The sequence below is a fragment of the Numida meleagris genome, chromosome 2, assembly GCF_002078875.1.
Source record: "Numida meleagris isolate 19003 breed g44 Domestic line chromosome 2, NumMel1.0, whole genome shotgun sequence".
NCBI classification, from domain to species: Eukaryota; Metazoa; Chordata; class Aves; order Galliformes; family Numididae; genus Numida; species Numida meleagris.
In genome coordinates, this window is record NC_034410.1 from 22089179 (window position 1) to 22108564 (window position 19386).

The 19386-nt window shown below is 35.0% G+C and overlaps 1 protein-coding gene across 5 annotated transcripts in view; it reads left to right on the forward strand.

Moving 5' to 3' along the window:
* Nucleotides 1-19386, forward strand: part of AKAP9 (A-kinase anchoring protein 9) — a 104386-nt gene that overhangs the window by 21987 nt on the left and 63013 nt on the right. For 3 of the 5 annotated variants that reach the window (XM_021386583.1, XM_021386584.1, XM_021386588.1), the window contains exons 2-6: nucleotides 3536-3790; nucleotides 9384-9428; nucleotides 15998-16051; nucleotides 16456-16626; nucleotides 19163-19318. In XM_021386583.1, coding sequence (XP_021242258.1) covers nucleotides 3536-3790; nucleotides 9384-9428; nucleotides 15998-16051; nucleotides 16456-16626; nucleotides 19163-19318 — 681 coding nt within the window. The remainder of the gene's footprint in view (nucleotides 1-3535; nucleotides 3791-9383; nucleotides 9429-15997; nucleotides 16052-16455; nucleotides 16627-19162; nucleotides 19319-19386) is intronic. The other 2 variants (XM_021386585.1, XM_021386587.1) reach the window with 2 other exon arrangements.

Sequence of the window (19386 nt, forward strand, 5' to 3'; positions counted from 1 at the left end):
TACTGCTATAATTATAACAACAGCGTTATTTATTCAGTTATCGTGATTGATATGGTTTACACAAGTCATCCCCGCCACTCTGCAAGTTAGTGCACATCTTTCTCAAGAGCATTTAGTTCCTAATAGCAATTGATTCTTCTCTGTTTTTCTGATTTTTCTGCCAGTTGCAGAATACCAGCATTTCAAAGCTGAAGTAATTTTGTGCCTTGTCTGTGTAGCCTTGCTATGGTCTGTCCAGTGTTGTTCTGGGATTTGTAAGAAGGAAGAGGTTATGGTTATAACTAGATAAATTAATCCTCTAAATACCTAAGTTGTTATATTCAATCATGATTTTAGTGTCGGAAACTATTTTGAAAAGCGTAGCCATTACTTATTTGCATTCTGCATGCTGCTCTGTTCTATGCCTGTGACTATTGGTAAGTGTTTTTCTGCTTCTGAGAGGTGCTATGTCTCGTGCATCCGCAGAATTTAGTGCCGACATTGAATCACTTCCCATTTATCAAACTAATTGAGAGCTGGGCAGCTGTTGTAAATGGTACCTCTGGAATCATGAGCCTGAAAACGAGCAAATGTCAAGGGTAAGGTACTCAGTCCCTCTCGCTTCTCTCAATTCTGAGCCTGTTCTGAGGCTGAAAGCCTCAGACTGGGGTAACTGGGGTAGGATCCTTCCTGCTCCATCAGTAACTGCTGAGTTTGCATCTTTTGCTCTTTCTTGGAACTTTGGTAACTTGATAAAGATGAGTTGTTTCAGAACTGTGGAGTCAAAACTGGCAAGAAGCAATGCTAAGTTCTCCACAGGCTTCATTTTGGCTTTAATGAGCTGGTCTACCTTGAAGATAAGGTAAAGGAATGAATGGTGGCATCAGCTTTGTTCGTGCTGGAAAAAAATTTTTTCTAGAACTGGAAGTAGTTTTCTGTTTCAATTCTAGAAGGTTTTTTCCCATAGTTCCCATGACTGCTGGTGGACTTCTTTTCCTGCTTGTCTTTGAAATGTAGCTAGATCCTCGTCTTGAGCTCCTGACTCCCATTTTCTGAAGGAATTCTGCATCTGAGACTCTGCTGTCTTGATCTGAGCACCACAGGATGCATTTGCTCAGCAGCAGCTTTTTGTTATACTGCTTCTCTCGTGTCTAACTTTTTAATTTGATGTAAAATGTGCATTTGAAGTTAAGTTCCATTAGTAGATACTTCTGTGTATATGTGAATGTGTTGGGTAAATATTGCTGTTATTTGTAAATGCATCTGTCACTAACAGTGTAGTTATTTCCAAAATACTAGATGCTCATACAGAAATCAACAGTTGAGAGCTTGTGTAATATAAAATGCAACAGTTTCATTTGCACAGTCAGTTAGCTTTCATGTGTGCCCATCCACGGCAATGTTCAAACAGGATAATTAAGGTGTGTTTACGACTGACCTTGTAGGGTTTGATTAGTAAATTCTTAACAAGTGCAAATTGATAACTTAATTTTAGGAGAGAAATCTGGCATCCCTCTGTGCTTTAGCTGAAATATTCAAAATACTTGAGGGGAGTATTCAGTAATGGAGTAATTCAGTTGTCCTTGAGACAGAAATCTAATTTTGCAGACAAAAAAAGAGTGTAAAGCAGCTTTAAAAAAACCAACTTAATTTCCCACTCTAGAAGGTTTCAGTCAAATTGGAGAAGAGAGCTCTTGACCGGTGGCTCTATGTGTCTTTCATTATTTAAAAATCATGAAATACAAGCAATTGGTCAAACTGAAGTCAGATTCTGTTCTATTTCCATTTGTCATTTGGACATGGTCTGCTTTTTTTTTGTGATAAATTAAAAACTAATTTTTGAGGTAAACTGATGGTGTAAGTGAATGTGGCAGTGTTGTAAGAAGACAGATCTGGACTCTTCCCATTTTTTGGGAAGCATGTTTTTCTAAGTGTGTTTTATTCCTTACACTTTGAGGGCAGGAAGAGACTCCTTTCCTTTTTGTTCAGAATTTGTGGAGCATATAAGCTCTGATAGGTTTTTTTGAAATAATGAAAGTTACATAGTTTAAAAATAGAGAAAAAATCACAAAGTTGAACTAATTAGGATGGAAGTAAGCATTAAATACGTAGGTGAGCATATTTGGCTCAGCAAATCTTCAGGTCCTCTGTAAACAGAGCAGGAGCCATATGCCAAGCTGTCAGTCGTCCTAGGGCTGCAGAGGAGGCTGAAGGAAGCCACGGAGAAATACAAATAAAGGGACTAAAGCATAAACTTGCCAGAAGTGAGACCTGATCTGCAAGTGACACATTTATTTACATTATGGCCTCCCAGCTATCCTGAGGCCAGATGAGAACTACGGAGAGCTGCAAGTGACTGCTCACACTGTAGCAGAACAGTGCCTGGGAAGGGGCATCCTGATGTCCAGCTTGGTCTGAGTTGTGTTGGAGAGGCTGAATGGAAGCCTGGCTTTCTCGAGTGGTGAATATCATGTGCCAACTTGCTATTTTGCTATAGCTTTTACTTGAATTTACAGCAAATTTATAAAAAATATGTGACATTTGGGTATTAGTTAATGTAAAAAGTATTTAGAGCTTGAAACTTGTTGTGCTGTGTATTTACTTTGGAGCTGCTTTTACAGAATGTAGTCTAGCTTAAAGAGTTGTTGGACTTTTTATCTGGAAAATAATGTTTTCTGTTACCAGAATTTATTGTTGGGAGAGATGTAGTTTTGGATTTTAATTGGTAAAACCCGCCAGGCTTGTTTTTCTTATTGGAACAGAAATTCTGATGTTGTTAAGGAAAAATATTGTAAATGGATTTTCTTCTGTAAACCACTATGAAGTGATTAAAAGTAATAAGCTCTTCAAAAGACAGTGTCTTACAGTATTTGAATAGCTTACATACTAATTGGTTTTTCAACTATGTGCTTGGCTCACCTGTGACTTTTTGTTCATCAGCATGTTTTGCTACAAGGTAGTGTATCTTCTGATTTGCTCACTGTCTGTAGATTATTCCCTTATTATATATTTTGTTGTTTCTTCATGATGTTTTCAGTGCCTTCAGGAGCTTTCTTATGTTCTAACAAATTAAAAAAAAAAACAACTTTATTTTAAAAAGCCTTTATTTGATAAGTGGTGGAATAAAAGATTGTTTTTATCTGTTTCTGGAATAAGAAAAATGTAACTTCTGTAAACTATTTTTGAGGTATTAGGTACTATGAGATCAGAGGTTGTTTCATCACGCTTGTGCTTTACAGTGACATTTGTACCTTTACCTGTGGATGTTTTGATTCCTTGGTTTCTCTCTGTGAAGCTGTAACTGGCCAGTATGAAACCTTAAAGGAATTCAGTAATAGACTGTTGGTTTTTTTTGAAGATTTTTTTAAGGAAAAAATGTGAATATGTGAATAGAGATATATCTTGAGACAGATTTAGACTATGCAGCATTAACTTCCAGGTAGTGATTAGTTTGAAGCTTTGTGTAGAGCAGCTGGTAAGCCACTCTACATAGGGGATGTCATTAGTAATAAAGAGGAAAACTTTCACCTTTAACAAGATTTTGTCTTCTGTACAGCTTGCCCAGTTTAGGCAGAGGAAAGCACAAACGGATGGACAGAGCACATCAAAGAAGCAAAAAAAGAAAAGGAAAACAGCAAGCATCAAAGATGAAGAATCAATACAAGATGGGCTTGATACTGATCGGTCTCGAGGTGATGAAACATCTACGTGCAGCAGCCGAAGAGGAGCAGCTGCAACTGCTGACTTTGCTGTTACAAGGACTTTGCATAGTGGCGAAATTATCAAACACATCCAGGCTTACACCACTGAGGTAAGCTTGTTGTTGTAAACTGCTGGTATAAACTGTAGTTTACAGGTTGGGGGCAAAATAATCTATTAATTTTGGGACTGGAAATAAAGAAATTATATGAGACTGTAGATATTGTTTCCTTGCCTCTGCTTTCTGTCCTTAAAATGTCCAGAGAAGGTGTTCTCTACTTGTTTGCTGGCATCATGTTTTCTGTAGTCAGTGTATCATAGGTTATAGAAATTTTGTTGGGGTTGCTGTACTCCATGAATAGACAAAAGTTAGTTTTGTTTTATTGCTTCATTTTATGCATTTAGTTTTAATATAAGTTTACAAATTGCTGTGGATTTTTGATCCCTGCAACCATGGCTACAGCAAAATGTAGAGCTAAGCATCTTTCTTGTATGCATTACATACTTAGAGCCTTTCTTGTTAAAGAGGAGTGAATTTAGAAAACACTACTTAGAACTGGATGGCTTAAGAGACTAATAAACAGATACTCTACTTTTACTGCTATAATCCTGCTTGCTAATGGTTGGAAGCACATGCTCTGGGAAGGCTGTAAGATGCCCTGTGCGATATACACTGGCAGTCCAGGTCAGTTCCGAGTGGACATGAGTTCAAGTAACCTAGTATGTTGTTACCAATACGTAACTAGGGCTAAGAGATGCTGATGTTGTTTACAATATAAGTTATTGCATTCTTGAAAGCAGTGCCTCTAAAAGGACATGAGTGTCACTCTGACCAAGCAGCTCAATTCACATTCCCAGTTCGGTCCATGTGAATAGAGTATTTTTTGACACAGGCAGTACAAATGACAGTGTGTGCGCATAAAAACTCGTAAGGTTGAGTTCAGCTTATGTTTTTAAGCCTACAGGTACACTAGATAGACTGAACTTCATAGATACTTGTTTTTAAAATTTAGTTTATTGTGTTTAAAAGATTGTGTCAAAGCTTCAGAAATATCTGTAGTAACTCAATGGAACTGTTTAATTTATAGTTTTTCCTTGAGGAGGGAATGCCATTTTAAAAGAGCATTTATTGCCAGAATGGCCGTTTTCATATGTAAAGATGAGACTTCTTTGTCTTTTAAGGAAAAGGGAAAGGAGTGCTTTGTGAGGGTGGAAGGAATGATCAGCTTATCTACAGGTAAACAGAGAGGACTGCTAGGGCAGAGAGCTATTAAGAGGGAATCGCTTAAACTGTTGTTTTAACAATACTATAGTCTACATACATAAGATAATTGTATGAAGAAACTTTCTTAGCCGAATGTATTTTGAAGTACATCATGATTGCATGTTCGCAGACTCTGCTGTTATACTCATGCTGAGTCAAGATCTCTACTACAGCTGGGGAAATGAGGTAAAGTACAAAAACATAGAATAGTTTAGATTGGAAGGAACCTACAAGATCATGTAGTCCAATTCTGTGCTCAAAGCAAGTCTAATTAAATCTGTTTGCTCCCAGTAGCCTATATTGGCCTCTGAGAGCTACAAAAGAAGATGCTGATGGTTATAAAAATGAAGAAATTATGCTGCAGTTGCACAAGATTACTCACACAGATTTATTCTTAAGATCAGGCATTGTTTTTTGAGGTCTTATTCTGACCTGAATGAAAAAACCCATAGCAATTTATGTTATATTTTGTTTGGTTCATTTGTTTGTTTTATAAATGTGGCTTTAAATGGATAAGCAGGGGAATTACTGTTCATTCATAACTTATCTCTGCTGAATTGGTCATGACTTATTGATTCCTGTAACAGTATGTACTTCCACTAGAAAAAAAAAAAGCTACTCCCAAATGGGAGAGCGTTTTTCTTTGTTACATGTTGTTTGTGTCCTGCTTATTCATTTAAATAAGTAATTGATATTCTTGAATTGAAAGATAGTTGCTAAAGTGTCTATCTGTGCAGTATTGATAGAAGAAGAAAAATTTTGAAATAGTTTCAAAGAATTTCTTTATTTACTGTTTTTGTTCTTCTAAGTGTAGTACTTCAGATGGTGAGCCTGTATTACACTAATTGGATTAGAGCTTGCTTAGCTGAAATGGCAGCCAATGTAACAGGCAGTTTCAGGCTAATCCCTGCAGTGGAGAATTAAAGACAGCTTCTTTGAGCTGTTTGCTTTTTCACCCAATGTAAAATCTTTGTAGGCTGCTGTGTCAGGAGAGTAAGGCAAGATTACTGGAGGCATTATGCAGGATTACTTTCTACCTAAACTTCAATTCAATTTACTTATTTACCTTTTACTGGAATTCATATTTGGAATTGTTATTTTTGTACTGTGAAATAGACTCAGAACATCTGACTACTCTGCATATCAATCTAAAAATTCTGACTGGACTTTCTTCTGGTATTTATGCAGATAGAAGTTGATTTCCCTGCAACTTTTCTACTATGAATTTTAGTCCTTGGTGGAATTAGCATGTGCAAATACGAATAACTAAGAACTCTTACTTGGTATCGGTAACAGAAAGTGAAATAGAAGCACTCTTATTGGAGCTTACTCATCTGAAGTAAATGAGTTCCTCTTCACAGAGGGCATAGGTCTGTTTGGAGAATTGAAAGTAATTTTTTTCAGTCACCCCTTTTTCTCAACTCAGTTCTTCTCCTTTTTCTTCCCCTGATATCTTGTGGTCTTGAGATTCATGTGTCCTTTTTTATATACACTAAAGACAATCTAGAAGAGATGGCTCAGGAAATAAATTGAATCAGTGGACTCTTGGTTTTAGGATCACTTATTTTTGCAATTAAATATTGAAGAAAAGAAAAAAGAATAATTCCAGGGTAAATAATTGATGAGATCCACTTTACAAATTCTTTAATGATGTAGCGGACCAGACTGCTTTGCAAGACTGTGCCAGGTGAGCAAAAGATGAAGATCTGTTTGCTTAACCAATATTTTGAAATAGTCTGTTCAGTGATAAAGTGAGTACCACAAGAGGAAATACTAGATTCTCAGTATGGTTATGACAAAAACTAACAATCTGGCCAAGGATTGCTGGGATATCTTGCAAATTTTCTTTGTATACACTCTCTGTAAATAGTGATGTATAGTTAGACTTACTAACTTTGAAATTACCCGTATAGAATAATAGTCTTTGTGCATTTATAGAGTATTTTGGGTTTTAGCTTGATAATTTATAAGGCTGAGTCACTTATTACCAAAGACAAGAAAGCTCATTAAACACTCAGATTACTTCTTTGTTGGTGGTGATCTCTGATGTGGGAAATTTAGACACCGAGAGGTGGAATACCTCACTGCAGATCGTATTCAGATTTGGCAGTGGTTTATCTCTGTTAGATATACTCTATTTAAATCTGATTGTAGTTGGTTGATTTGAGGTGTAAATTACTAGGAGATATATTCCTTTAAATTGACGGATTTTAGGAACGAAAACAAAGAAAGGCATGACAATGCAATCAATGAGAATAGCTCTGTATATTGAAAATGCCACACAGATACTAAATGCCCATAAGTTTTGGATGATCTAAAGAGAAGGGTTCATTAACGTACTCAGCTTACATTCTCTTTGCCTCTTCCTGTTCATGGTCATATTGATCAGTCTTAGTCAAGTTGCGATCATCTTTGTATTTCTAGTGACCCATGGGAAGGTGATTTGAGAAATGGACAGCAGATGCATACAGGTTGATATATGAAGGGATTTTTTTAAACATTCTTCAGTATTGGGAAATGTAACAGAATAATTGTTTTTAAAACAATGTTTCTCTAAATGTTAGAAGTTTTATTTATTCACAGCTCTCTGTGCCTGGCAGTTACAATGGGATGGATATAAGAAGGTTCATGTCTTGTTTTAAAAAATGTGTGAAGTTTTGTGGGTTTGTTGGGGGGTGGGGAAAGAAGAAGGAGAGGAAGCATAGGGACAAAATTACTTAATGTCCTTGTATACAACAGTAAACTTACATAAGGAGAATAAAGGAGAGATTCAATAATAGTTCCACTGGTAAATCTTGTTCTTTATATGGAAGTTTTTACTTTTCTTTCTGCATGATTAAGACCATATTTACTTAATAATCCTCCTATAAATTTGTCCTATCTGGAAGCCACATTATTATAGACTGCTGGAAGCCTGTAATTCAGAAATGCAGCAAGATTTTGATGGCTATTTTTATGTAATTATAATTTTATTGCAAACTGGCCTACCTAAAATAAACTTGTTTTTGCTTCTGTCTACTAATCAATCCATGTTCAAAAATGAATCTAAAATTTTGTAGTTATGTTTGTATAACAGTTTACAATGAGTCCTTTAAAAAGTCAATTGGATTCTGTTAATGAATGCTCACCTATAAAGGTTTTCTAAAGGATCATGACAATCGCTTCTCAGTTGTGGCTAATTTAGTATTATGAGTTCTTTTGTTACTCCTATGATAATCTTGGACATCCAGTGCTGAAGAACATCTCTTCTGAGCAATGCTTAACTGCATATAGAAAAGAGTTTCTCTGAAAAGGACATCCTACTTTCCACAAGCAGATTACCTCCTTGTACTACCAAGCAATATTTCCTCTGAATAATGTTCAGCAATGAAAGTAGTTCTGATTTTGTTATGTACTTATGTCTAATGTGTTATTATTGCAGTAGTAGCTGCATAGATGATAGAGATAGTTGGCTACAAAGGGCCTTTGAGATATCTGTTCAATGTATTTTAACCATCAACTATGTTCTTAGTGAAGAAAATATTAAATAAAGAATAAAAACGTATCGTTAGAAGAGATCAGCTAGAAGAAAATGGATAGCTGGTAGAATAAATGAAAACTGGGAACCTAAAGTTGTAGTGAAACAGAAACCTATTTCAGATTCCATAAATTAATGGAAGAACTGATGAATAGCTTTGTTTGCATTGTGTTGCTACAAAATGTGTTTGATCTTTTTTTTAAAATTATTTGCTTTATAAACTGAATCCCTCTGCTGAGCTATGTAAAATCTAATTACTTCTGTTGACCAAAGAATAATAGAAGCATAGAGTGCGGATGGCGTAATAATGGAAGGAGCTGAATTTTTGAAGTAAGGTTGGTGAGATCTTGGGAATAGAACAACAGAAGAATAACACTGAAGTCTTACAGTATTGGAGGTTGATGTGTGAACTCATAGGCCTTAAGGTTTTTTAATTACTTTTTAGCAACCCTAACCCCTTAGTACAGAAGACATATCCACTTGAGTTTATTTGGCTGTCTTTCTGTAGTTCTCTTTGAATAAACCCCTTGGCAAAAATACTTAAAATTAGCAGCCAAACAAGTTTTTAAAGGTTGAAGTAAACAATTTTAAAAGATTATTTGTGGTGCTAGCAGATATTGCACAACTAAACCGATGGAAATCTATATGATTCCCATTAAAAATTATATGTCCATATATTTGTTATCTGTATTAGAGAAATGCATAACAATGCAATTTTCCCTGGTTTTAAGCAAAGTAATTTGCTTTTATTTAAATCTGGGATTTCAAGGAGTTTAAGGTGACCTTTGCTATATATATTCAAACCACATTCACGGATACTTATGTTTTCTGAATACTGTCTATGTTCTCAGAACGAAATTGAAAATATCTTCTTTAATATTTGTAGATTACCGTAATTGTAAATATTTTAATATTTTATTTTAGCCGGAAAGTGAAATTTCTACTACAGTAGAAGATTACAGTTCTGAGGTAAGATTGAAGTAACACTTCCTTTCTAACTTTTCTTTTGACTTTTTCTTTTACATGTTTATTGACATGCTGTGCACTGTTTGCCAAAAAGAGGAAGAAGGAAAGAGTACACGTGATGTTGTATACAAAGCTGTTGCAGGTCATTACTAGTAGGACTGATATATCATTAAAGCAAACATTTTGTTGACTGCATAATAGGATGGGTACTATTATCATTAATACAGTGGATTTATGAGCTGCTGTAACAATGTCACCGTAATGGTTGTAGTAATGCTTTGTGTTGCCATTGAATTGTGCGTAGTTCCTTCTCATTTGCTATTAGAAAATGTTTAACAAGTTGATATGTTTTAATGAGTTCCAAAGTAGCTGTTGCTTAGACACTGGCTGGTCATCACTCTGCTGCTGGTAGGTGGTGAATGAGTGCCTTTGCATCATTTGTTTGGGTTTTTTTGCTTGTTTTTCCTACACTCACTGAACTATTTTTGTCTCAACCCATGATCCCTTCTTGCTTTTACCTTTCTAATTCTCTCCCCATCCTGCTGGTGGGAGTGAGTGAGCGACTGGATAGGGGCCTTAGCTACTGTAGGGGGTTGCTCACCACACCATGACATCCACTACATGTCCCTGTTGCTTAAGAGAGAAGTAGTCAATATGAAAATTTGTTCTTGCCAAATAAAACAGTTTATTGTTTGTAAGGAATAAACTGGCTCTTGTTCAACTGTGTGACAAGAACAGTTTTGCAAGAAATAGCTGTAGAATATCTTATTCCTGTAAAAATAATTTGCAGTTTTAAAAAAAAAAATCATGGTACAAACCGTAGCTTTCTGTAGTTACAGTCCGCTTACTCTTGTGTTGCACTTTTGCAAAATAGCTCAAAATCGTAAGTTTGGCAACTAGTAAGAGAGGATCAGGTAATCAAACATGCTTCTGCTGCTGAAGTAATTTGATTTAGGATACTTACTGTGCTTTCTTTGATTTAGCATTTTCTAAGAGAAGATCACCACACTTTACAGTAACTATTTGTTCCACACTAGTATTATAAATACTTACTGTGAACTCTAAAGGAATATGCACACAGAACCACAGAATATCCCAAGTTATATGGGACCCAGGAAATGTGTCCCTGACCTGGCGCACTATATGGTGTAAAAGTAGAATTGTTGCCACAGTGGGCACGCTAGTCATGCCCTGAAAACTGAGAGGATCTTTGTTTCTCCATCTCAACTTAAAGGCTTTGTCTTCACTTACTCTTTCTCCCGATCTGTTCTTTTGACCAAATCTTATATCTTCATTCTGTTCCTGAGCTTTTTTTGTAGTTTCTTACCTTCCCTGTAATGGCCTCTTATTAATCTTATTCCCTTTCCTTCCCAATCTCCTTTTTTCCACTTGCTTGATTCCTTAGCTTATTCTTGTAGGGCTCTCAGCCCCTTTCTAGCCTTCCTTTCCCTTTCTTAGTCATTCCCAAACCTAAATTCTTTGCCTAGACCTTCCAACTTCATCTAAGCATTATTTTCCTTCTTTTTTTAATATCTTTTACTCTCTCACAAACTCTGCTCCTTTATTTCCTCCTCTTATGACTGAATCCAACTTATGTTCAGCTCAAATTGTCCCAGATGAATGCAGTACTTCTTTTCAGCCTCTCATCAAATTGCAGTTAGTTTCTTACAGTCAGCCTTTTTAGTTTGAGTCTTTTTACTGTACCTCTCTTCCCCAGTTAGACTCTATCTCTCCTGAGTCTTCCTCCTTTCCTTGTGTATAAGTACACTTTCTTCTGGTGTCTTAGGAGAAGGCACTTGGGAGTACACTGAAAATATTCCTTCACATTTATTTTTTATTACTTTCGGATATAGACTAGTGAACCAAATGGACCCTTGGTCCAGTCAGTTGTGATCATTCTTATGGCATGTTTGTTGTGATGCAAATAAAAAAAAAAATCTGAATCAGACGCCTCTGGGTTGAAGATTCCAGCCCAGCTGCTGCTTAACAGCGCTGTAAATGGAAGAAAGAAAAAATAAATAAAAGAGGGATAGGTTCAAAGGGTTGAAGCAAACAGGAGGAAGAAGTCAGATTAAAGATTTAACAATTGTCTTAGATAAAATATGCATTATTTTGTCCAATGAATTAGAAAAAGGAAAGAACAAAAAGAATCTGAGTTTAAGTACGGTAAGATGGTAGTGCAGCATGTGCACAGAGTTTGCCATTGAAAGTGGAACAAATACACTTTTGAACAACTACTGTGACCTTACCACAACTTTTTAGAGCGTATACATCGCCACAGTATGTAATTGTTGCTAAATGGAATGTGTTTGAAGAGTGAACCTTTGAAAACAGTTGACAATGGCACTGATGTTCATATATCTTTACCCTCTCTATCTTTTTTGTAAGCCTCCTTTTAATTACTGAAAGGACCCAATCTCCTTTTTGGAATTCTGTGAATCCACACATTTGGACAAATACAGCCCTTTTATCCATTGTTTTTCTTCATTTTTCAGAACATCTGTATTCTCTTTAGTGGTTTTTGTCAGAAATTACATTGAAATAGAGGCTTCACAGTGAAACAGGTCATAAATCATTTGCTTTGTTATAGTTGTTAAAATAAGCCATATGTTTTTAATTATTCAACCCCTTCTCTTGGAGATTTGGATGAGATTCAGTGATAAGCACATCCCTCTTTGAGAGTCTTACCAGGCACATAAGTAGTTTTCTAAAAAAAAATTGAAGGAACTAGTGAATGTTTCTATCAGAATTCTTGTCTTACAAGGATCTTTTTTTTTTAATATGATCTCTTCTCCAAATTCCTTCTGTCACCTGTCTAAATATCTACACTGTTAGAGGTGGTACTCAGACTGAAGATTAGCAAATTTTTTATATGACCAGCTTCCTTTCTGAAACAAATTATTCAATTTGAGGAAGAATGAGATCTACCGGAATAGTTTTAAATTAAATGATGATGGTGATTATGTACATACAGTTATGGTCTAACCTCTGAACTAAGGGAAATTAGGCTTTTCCAACTGTTAGTTGTTTGGGCTTTTTTATACTGTGTAAGGTAAAATTGTTTTCATATATTTCCTATATTCTTTAATTTTTACGGCATTCGTGTAGTCTGCCTGGATTATTTTTTTCTCTCAGTGCCTCTTCCCAATTTGCAAAGTGTATCTCTGAAAACATTGTTGGTGTGAAAACTTACAAAATTATTTTATTTCCCTTTCCCTTTCTTTATCCTTATTCCTTTCCCTTTTCTTTGTAAATGTTAATGAAATTCTATGTTAATGTTTATGTATAGTCATCACACAAAGAAATCTTCTGTTGGTGTCTTAATACTGTATAGAAAAATATGTTAATCCATAATATTTTTGAAGGCTGTTGATTGTTAGTTGTAAGAAGTTATTAACCTTATTTACGTTCTATGATTGTAATTCTTTTCATGAGAAACTGAAAATGATTTTCATTTATGGAGTTTAAAAAAATAACAAAATCATTTTCCCCAGTTGTCATAATTGCTAATTTTAGCTCCATTCCATATAGTCAATTGTGATGTAACTAGAAAATTGATGAAAGTCTCAGAACGCAGTCAAGCAGTGTTTGATCTAAGTATTAATTCCTGTAAATTAATTGAGTGTCCAAAATGCACAAGAAAAGAAAAAACTAAAAACGAGGTAAAATGTTGATCTATTCCAGATACTTCTGTATGTTTCTATTACTAAATCAAAGCACTTTTTAAACCAGAATTCTGCTTGCCGGTCTATAATAGGTTAAATTATTTCCATTCATTAGAATATTTTTACATTTTGCAATGAGTGATCAATAAGTATTGATTTACACTAAGCCTGAGTTCGCAATATATAAAGAGAATTCTCTGTAGTATGGACATCATTGTTAGCGGTAATAATATACTGTGTGCAACTACTTAATGTTTCTGAGGTACACTTTCAGGTATTCCGAGGTCTAAGGAACATGAGCAAGGGAGTGTTGAATCTGTAGTAAAATTTAATCCTGACCTCTGGTGGCAGTTGTCATAAATTGCTGCCTTACTTAGTGGTGGAAGTTGTTTTTGCCTTGTATTTTTCTAAAAGAAGCTTGTGTTCACTTGCCTAAGTATATGTATTTACTGATGCAATATAAATTATATATTTTCTTTTAGACTAGAATAGACTACAAATTGTATTTTATATCTTATTATTTTAGTAAATACTATGTTTGTGAATTAGTTTGAAAACACAAGCAAGGAAGAAAACTTGGAGTTAAAATGTCCTTTGGGGGACTTCCATAACCCACATGCCTTATGTTCACCCAAGCAGTTGCTCCTAAGTAGCTAATGTGCGGTAAAATTGCATTTTTCCTTGCTTTGTGGTTATTTCTTTATGCAGTTATATTCAGAGCTCATTATTCCTTGCTTCCGTTACCTTCCTTTATCAGATTATCTTATGTGGTTTCATTTATTCAAACGTTTAATTGTATGCTGGGAATATGTAACTAAGCACATCACGAGGCATGAAGGTATAAGGAAATTTCAGAGTTAAAGGTGAATTGCAAAGCTTTAAAAGAAGAAATTAAAAGACTGGACAGGCTTATAGAAGAACTCTGTACAGGTAAACCACGGGGCCCAGGAGACAGCGCCTGAGTCCACAAGGCCTTGTGCAGACATCTGTTAACGCTGAAGTTAATATCTGGACTTCAGCCTTCCTATATTGTAGAGAAGTGAAAAATTAATTTTGAAATGAGATATTTTGAAGCTAATATCCAGCCACAGCCGTCTGCCTGCTCTGGCAGGGCATGATTCCTGTCCCACCCAGACAGCACTCGGAGTAGTGGTTTGAGGCCTTTTTGTATACAGTACAGTACACAGTGTTGTCCTATTGTTTTAACTTGCACTTCAAAAGAAGACATAAGACATTTGAAAGGAGAAGGAATGGGATGAGAAACAGTGGAGTAAGGTGTTACTGTGGTTCACGTCTGTTACAGCTAAGATTAGGCTTCTGTGACATGAAGCAGCATTTTCGAAGTTCCAGGTAGGTGTTTTGGATACGCCAAAATCTCTTTTAAAATCTTTCTGTAGAAATCTCAACTGCCAAGAAGTCTGGAACATCTAATTAAGGCTTTTATGCCTGTCCTAGCAGCTCTTGTTATAAAGCATGTGAGAGTCGCTGGTTGTTCCGCACTGAAATGATTCATGGGAAGAGAAGTGTGTCTACCTCTCTGTGTGGTAGCTTACAAGAATACTCTACATCTTTATCAATTAAGTCTAAATTAAATAACAGTTAAAAAGAAGGAAAAAAAGCATTAATCTGGGCCATGAGCCAGAATCCAAATAAAGACATTAGTGCCAGGCACTGTGTAGACACTTGTATTTCTGAATGAAGAACAAACATCTGGCAAAACACAAATGATGTGTACTGCCTCCATGAGTTGTCCACACTGATGTTTGGTGAAATCTTATTTATTCTCTCTAAAATAAGGTAGTAATAACTCATATTGGTGTCCTCCTTTTCACTGAGGAAGTCAGGATTATTCTTTCTCTAATACAGATTTGATGACTATATTGATCCCATTTATAGCAGTACACTTCCATGTCGGATAACTTATTGAGTTGCTCAGACATGATGGTCCTTTGTAAATAAGCCCTAATCTTAACTGTGGCAGGTATCTGAGCTATATAGCCCCTTTTTTTGATGTGAACGCGGTATTCGTTTGTGAAATGGTATGATACTTTACCATTTCTAGTGCCATTATTTTTGTTTCAGGCTCTAATGCGATACAGAACTCTGAGGAGAAGTACAGCTTCTCTTGCTTTCTCATTTTAAGATGTTGGTCTGAGATTTTAAAAGCCTGTCTGTCTTTCTGATGATTTATCACGAATGCAACAGAATATTCCTTTTATCTTGATTTTTTAATTATTAGTTTTTGGTATATAACTACTACTTTGACTCGTGCTTACCTTTTGGAAATTCATCGTTATTGGTTTGTACACTCTGTAGAACCTAAATTCTCACAGAAGCTTGATATGAGTCACAGTGTTAGGTGAGTGGAAGGATTTTTCACAAGTCTTATGCTGAATGTACAATTTCTGCTCCTTTTCATTCTTAGGAAATTCCTTCAGGCTGTGAATGTCAGTTTGTGATACTGCCTTTCATCTGTTGTAGAGATGTTGGTGACTCTTAGGGATAGTAGATCTTGGGGTAACTAAATATATTTTTGAAAACAACTCTGCTTAGTAATATTTAGAAATATTAAATGCGTAACTTAAAATGCATTATTACTACAGATAAAGCTTTGCATTGACCTTTAGATCTGAAATCCTATGGTTTCTCTGTATGTTTACTTGTATTTTGATTTTAGACAGCAGTATCTAGTTTTGTAATTTTGGAAGGGAGGTTACCTGTTACTTGTGCTAAATTCAATTCCAAAATCTTCCAAAAAGGTATTTTGTATTTCCAATCAAATAAATTTTTGTAGTATAAGAATTCATATGGGTCTGCAGGAATCATCATATAAGGTTCAAACAAATTGAAAATATAAATCAAGCTTTATTTCTAATAGTAATGTATTTAGGAATTGTCTTTATACAGGTAAATGGTTGCAGTTTTGTGACAAGAACAGCTATACCTACAGATTTGATCAGGGTACAGTACTGCAAATTGAATTGTAATACTAATAAAAAATACTAAAAACCTCAAACAGTTGATTTTGAACAAAAACTGTGTTGTTGACTAATACTTTATTTTGCATGCTGTGCTCTGTATCTGCATTGCTTGTTACGTGAATATTGTTTACATTTAAACTTGAAATGCAGAATGTTTTACTACTTGTACTAAGGCTAATATTATAAAGCAAAACTTGCAGAACGCTTCATGCTTTTGAGATGTGAATTATACTAACAAAGGAGGTTATCATGGCAATAAGATCTTCAATGCTGTATTATATGTTAATGTTCTAAGGTGCGAGTTGATACAGAATTTGATATTTGAGTTTACTTATCTTGATAAAGCATAAAAAATGGAATGTTAAGGAACTTGGATTAATTTAGGAAGAAGAATTTGGAGTTGGAGAGATTTGTTCAGAGCATGGAATGCAACGCTCTCTGATGCAACTAGAGGTGATGGAGAATGAATTGGCTGGGAAACAACAAGAGATTGAAGAGCTAAACAGAGAGCTAGAAGAAATGAGGGCAGCATATGGTACAGAAGGATTGCAACAGGTATAATTACCTTACGTTGCTTTCTACTTGCTACTCGGTTATGTGCAAAAATGCAGTGTCACCTGAGAGAGTTCACTCTTAAGGGCAGATGTTCGGAATGCAGTCAGTGTGTGACATAGAATTATATCTAATTTCTTTTAATCACATACTACGTGTTCTATTATTTGAGTGGCGTTTTCATTGTATGTCCTTTTTCTCTATATTTTGTGACTAAAATTTCAGTGTTCTTTGCAGTGACTTTCTTTGAATCAAGAATGGAAAGATTATTTTCTTGAAGAAAAGTCCTAATTCTTCCCTTATTGTGCAAAGACTCCATTTCTTTAGTACCTTCTTATTCTTATATAAAAAAATAAAAAAATAAAGTTTTACTTCTTAAGGAATGGTATTACTGAGTTGGTCCTTGAACTAAAAAGGTGTTTGTTTGTCAGACTTCACAGTCTGAAATTACAAGGCCACTGTGCTAGGATGTTCTAATTGACATTCAATAACTTAGGTTTGCAGGGAAGTATTTCTCTAGCTAGAAATACCATTGGCATATCACGTTAGATTTTAAAGTGAAGAATGTAAAATAATTTTTCTTCCAGTTTAAGCAAGCACTACATTCTTTAAAGTCATGCTATGTCATGCTTCATGTCTTAAGTCTCTCCTTTAATTTGGATTCAGGTCATCATGGTATGCCTGTCTTTGCTTTGCAAAGTACTAGAGAACACAAAAGTTGTTTTAAAATTGAGTCATTTTCGCCTTCATTATTACTGTGCAGTTATAATTTTTTGCTGTTTCCACTTGTATTTTCTCTGTGAAAATGGATGTCATGTTTTCCAGTACACTAAAGTGATCTTTGGGTGGTTACCTTGCAGGTTTATCATTGCTTTGTCTGTTAGTGAATGTCTGGTGTTGCCTTTTAAGTCAGACTTAGTTTATGTGTCTTGTATCCATTGTGCTAAGTGTAATAGTCACAGTTACAGCACACTAAAGAACATAACATAATTTTAGTTTCAAACAATCGTGTTAGTAGCAAAACAGCTGTTCGTTTTGCATGAGAAAGTTTAAAGTGAAGATGTTTGCATTTTTAAATGACTACGATGACTGTTTTAAAAAAAGCTAAAAATCTGTTAAAACAGGCTGCAGTACAATAATATTTAAAATCATTTTTATCTACAGCATATTCTTTATGATAGCAGTACAGTGTGTAATATCCCAGCTGAGAATTGCATACAGTGTATGTTTCAGAAGAAGCAAAGATTTTTTAAAAGAAATGGCTGCAAGAGACACACTGTGTGCATTATCTCTTCCTGTTAAATAAAACCGTTGAATAAAGGAAGTTGAAAAGGAACATGTAACAGTGGGTGGATATGAACAGATACATTTACTTCTACATTTCATTGAACAGATGCAAAAGGAAAGATACGACACACTTAAGTATCTGATCTGTTCCTAAATTTTCTTTATTGTAACAAGTATCTAGTATTTCCACTACATCTTTGCCTTTAAGTTAGGAATTCTCCACAGTGTTCTGAAAAGAACTTTAAAAGAATTTCCTTGAATTTTCATAGTTTGGCATGTTCAAGGGCCTCTTGGTTTATATGTCCCACTGAAAAATGTCTCCATCCTCTATCAGTAAGCTTTATCTGAAAGTATTATAATTTTACTTCAAGGATTGGTGTATGACCTGGAGAAACTTCTTTTTGAGAGCATAGTAAACAAAATAGTTAGAGAAGGCGATGGATGCTTTAAGAAATTTCTAAAATGTAGAGATGAAGCATGTACTAGCCTTGAATGAGTTCAAATTGACAAAGTGACTTTAAAGTGAATAACATATCAATTTATGTATTTGAATACAGTCCCAATTGTTATTGTAGGATTTCTGACTACCTGGATTTCATGTTACAAAGAAAAACAAAAACAAACCCTGAAAAGGAACTTTTTTTCTGTCCTTTTATCATTTCTTCATCATTACAAATTACAAAAGATGAATCTATTAAATACATTGCATCAGATGTGTGACTTGAGCTAATTTTTTCATGTAATTATATCAGTAAGTTCTGCAGTGTAAGATATTGAACGGTGCCTATTTTATGCCTTTAATACAATGAATGCAATTTATTGCATATTTAGTGAGAGGTGGCATAACTTGCATTTATTGTGGGAAAATTGTGTGGACATGAATAGTTGGACAAAATTGCTGATACTTCATAATTACCTCGACTACCTTTATGATGCCGTATGGTTTGTTTACATGGCCATACTCTCTAGTTTAAAAGCAAATTCTACATTTAACCTCCTAAAAGCTCACATTTTGTCTTTTGATGAGTGTATTTATCGAGAGCTTGTACACTGTTGAATGAGAACAAAAAAATGTTTCTAAAATACTTACATATCAGAGTTTGTGAAAACATAAATTCCCTGGTATGTCTGTGTGACATCTTTTTAATAGAGTGGTTAGGGAACACGTATTCCTGTTTAACTAGAAGAAGTTAGTATTTTTTCTATCTACGGCTTTGATGTGTATCACTAGTTTAAATTTTATCTTTCGTAGTTGCAAGAATTTGAAGCTGCTATCAAAAAAAGAGACGATATCATCACTCAGCTCACTACTAACCTACAGCAGGCACGGAAAGAAAAGGATGAAACTATGAGGGAGTTTTTAGAGCTAACAGAACAAAGCCAAAAACTGCAAATTCAGTTTCAGCATGTAAGTTACAGCACTAACAATGTTTATTTTGGTTTGAAAATTAGTGTCACTTTGGAGGATGCATAAAT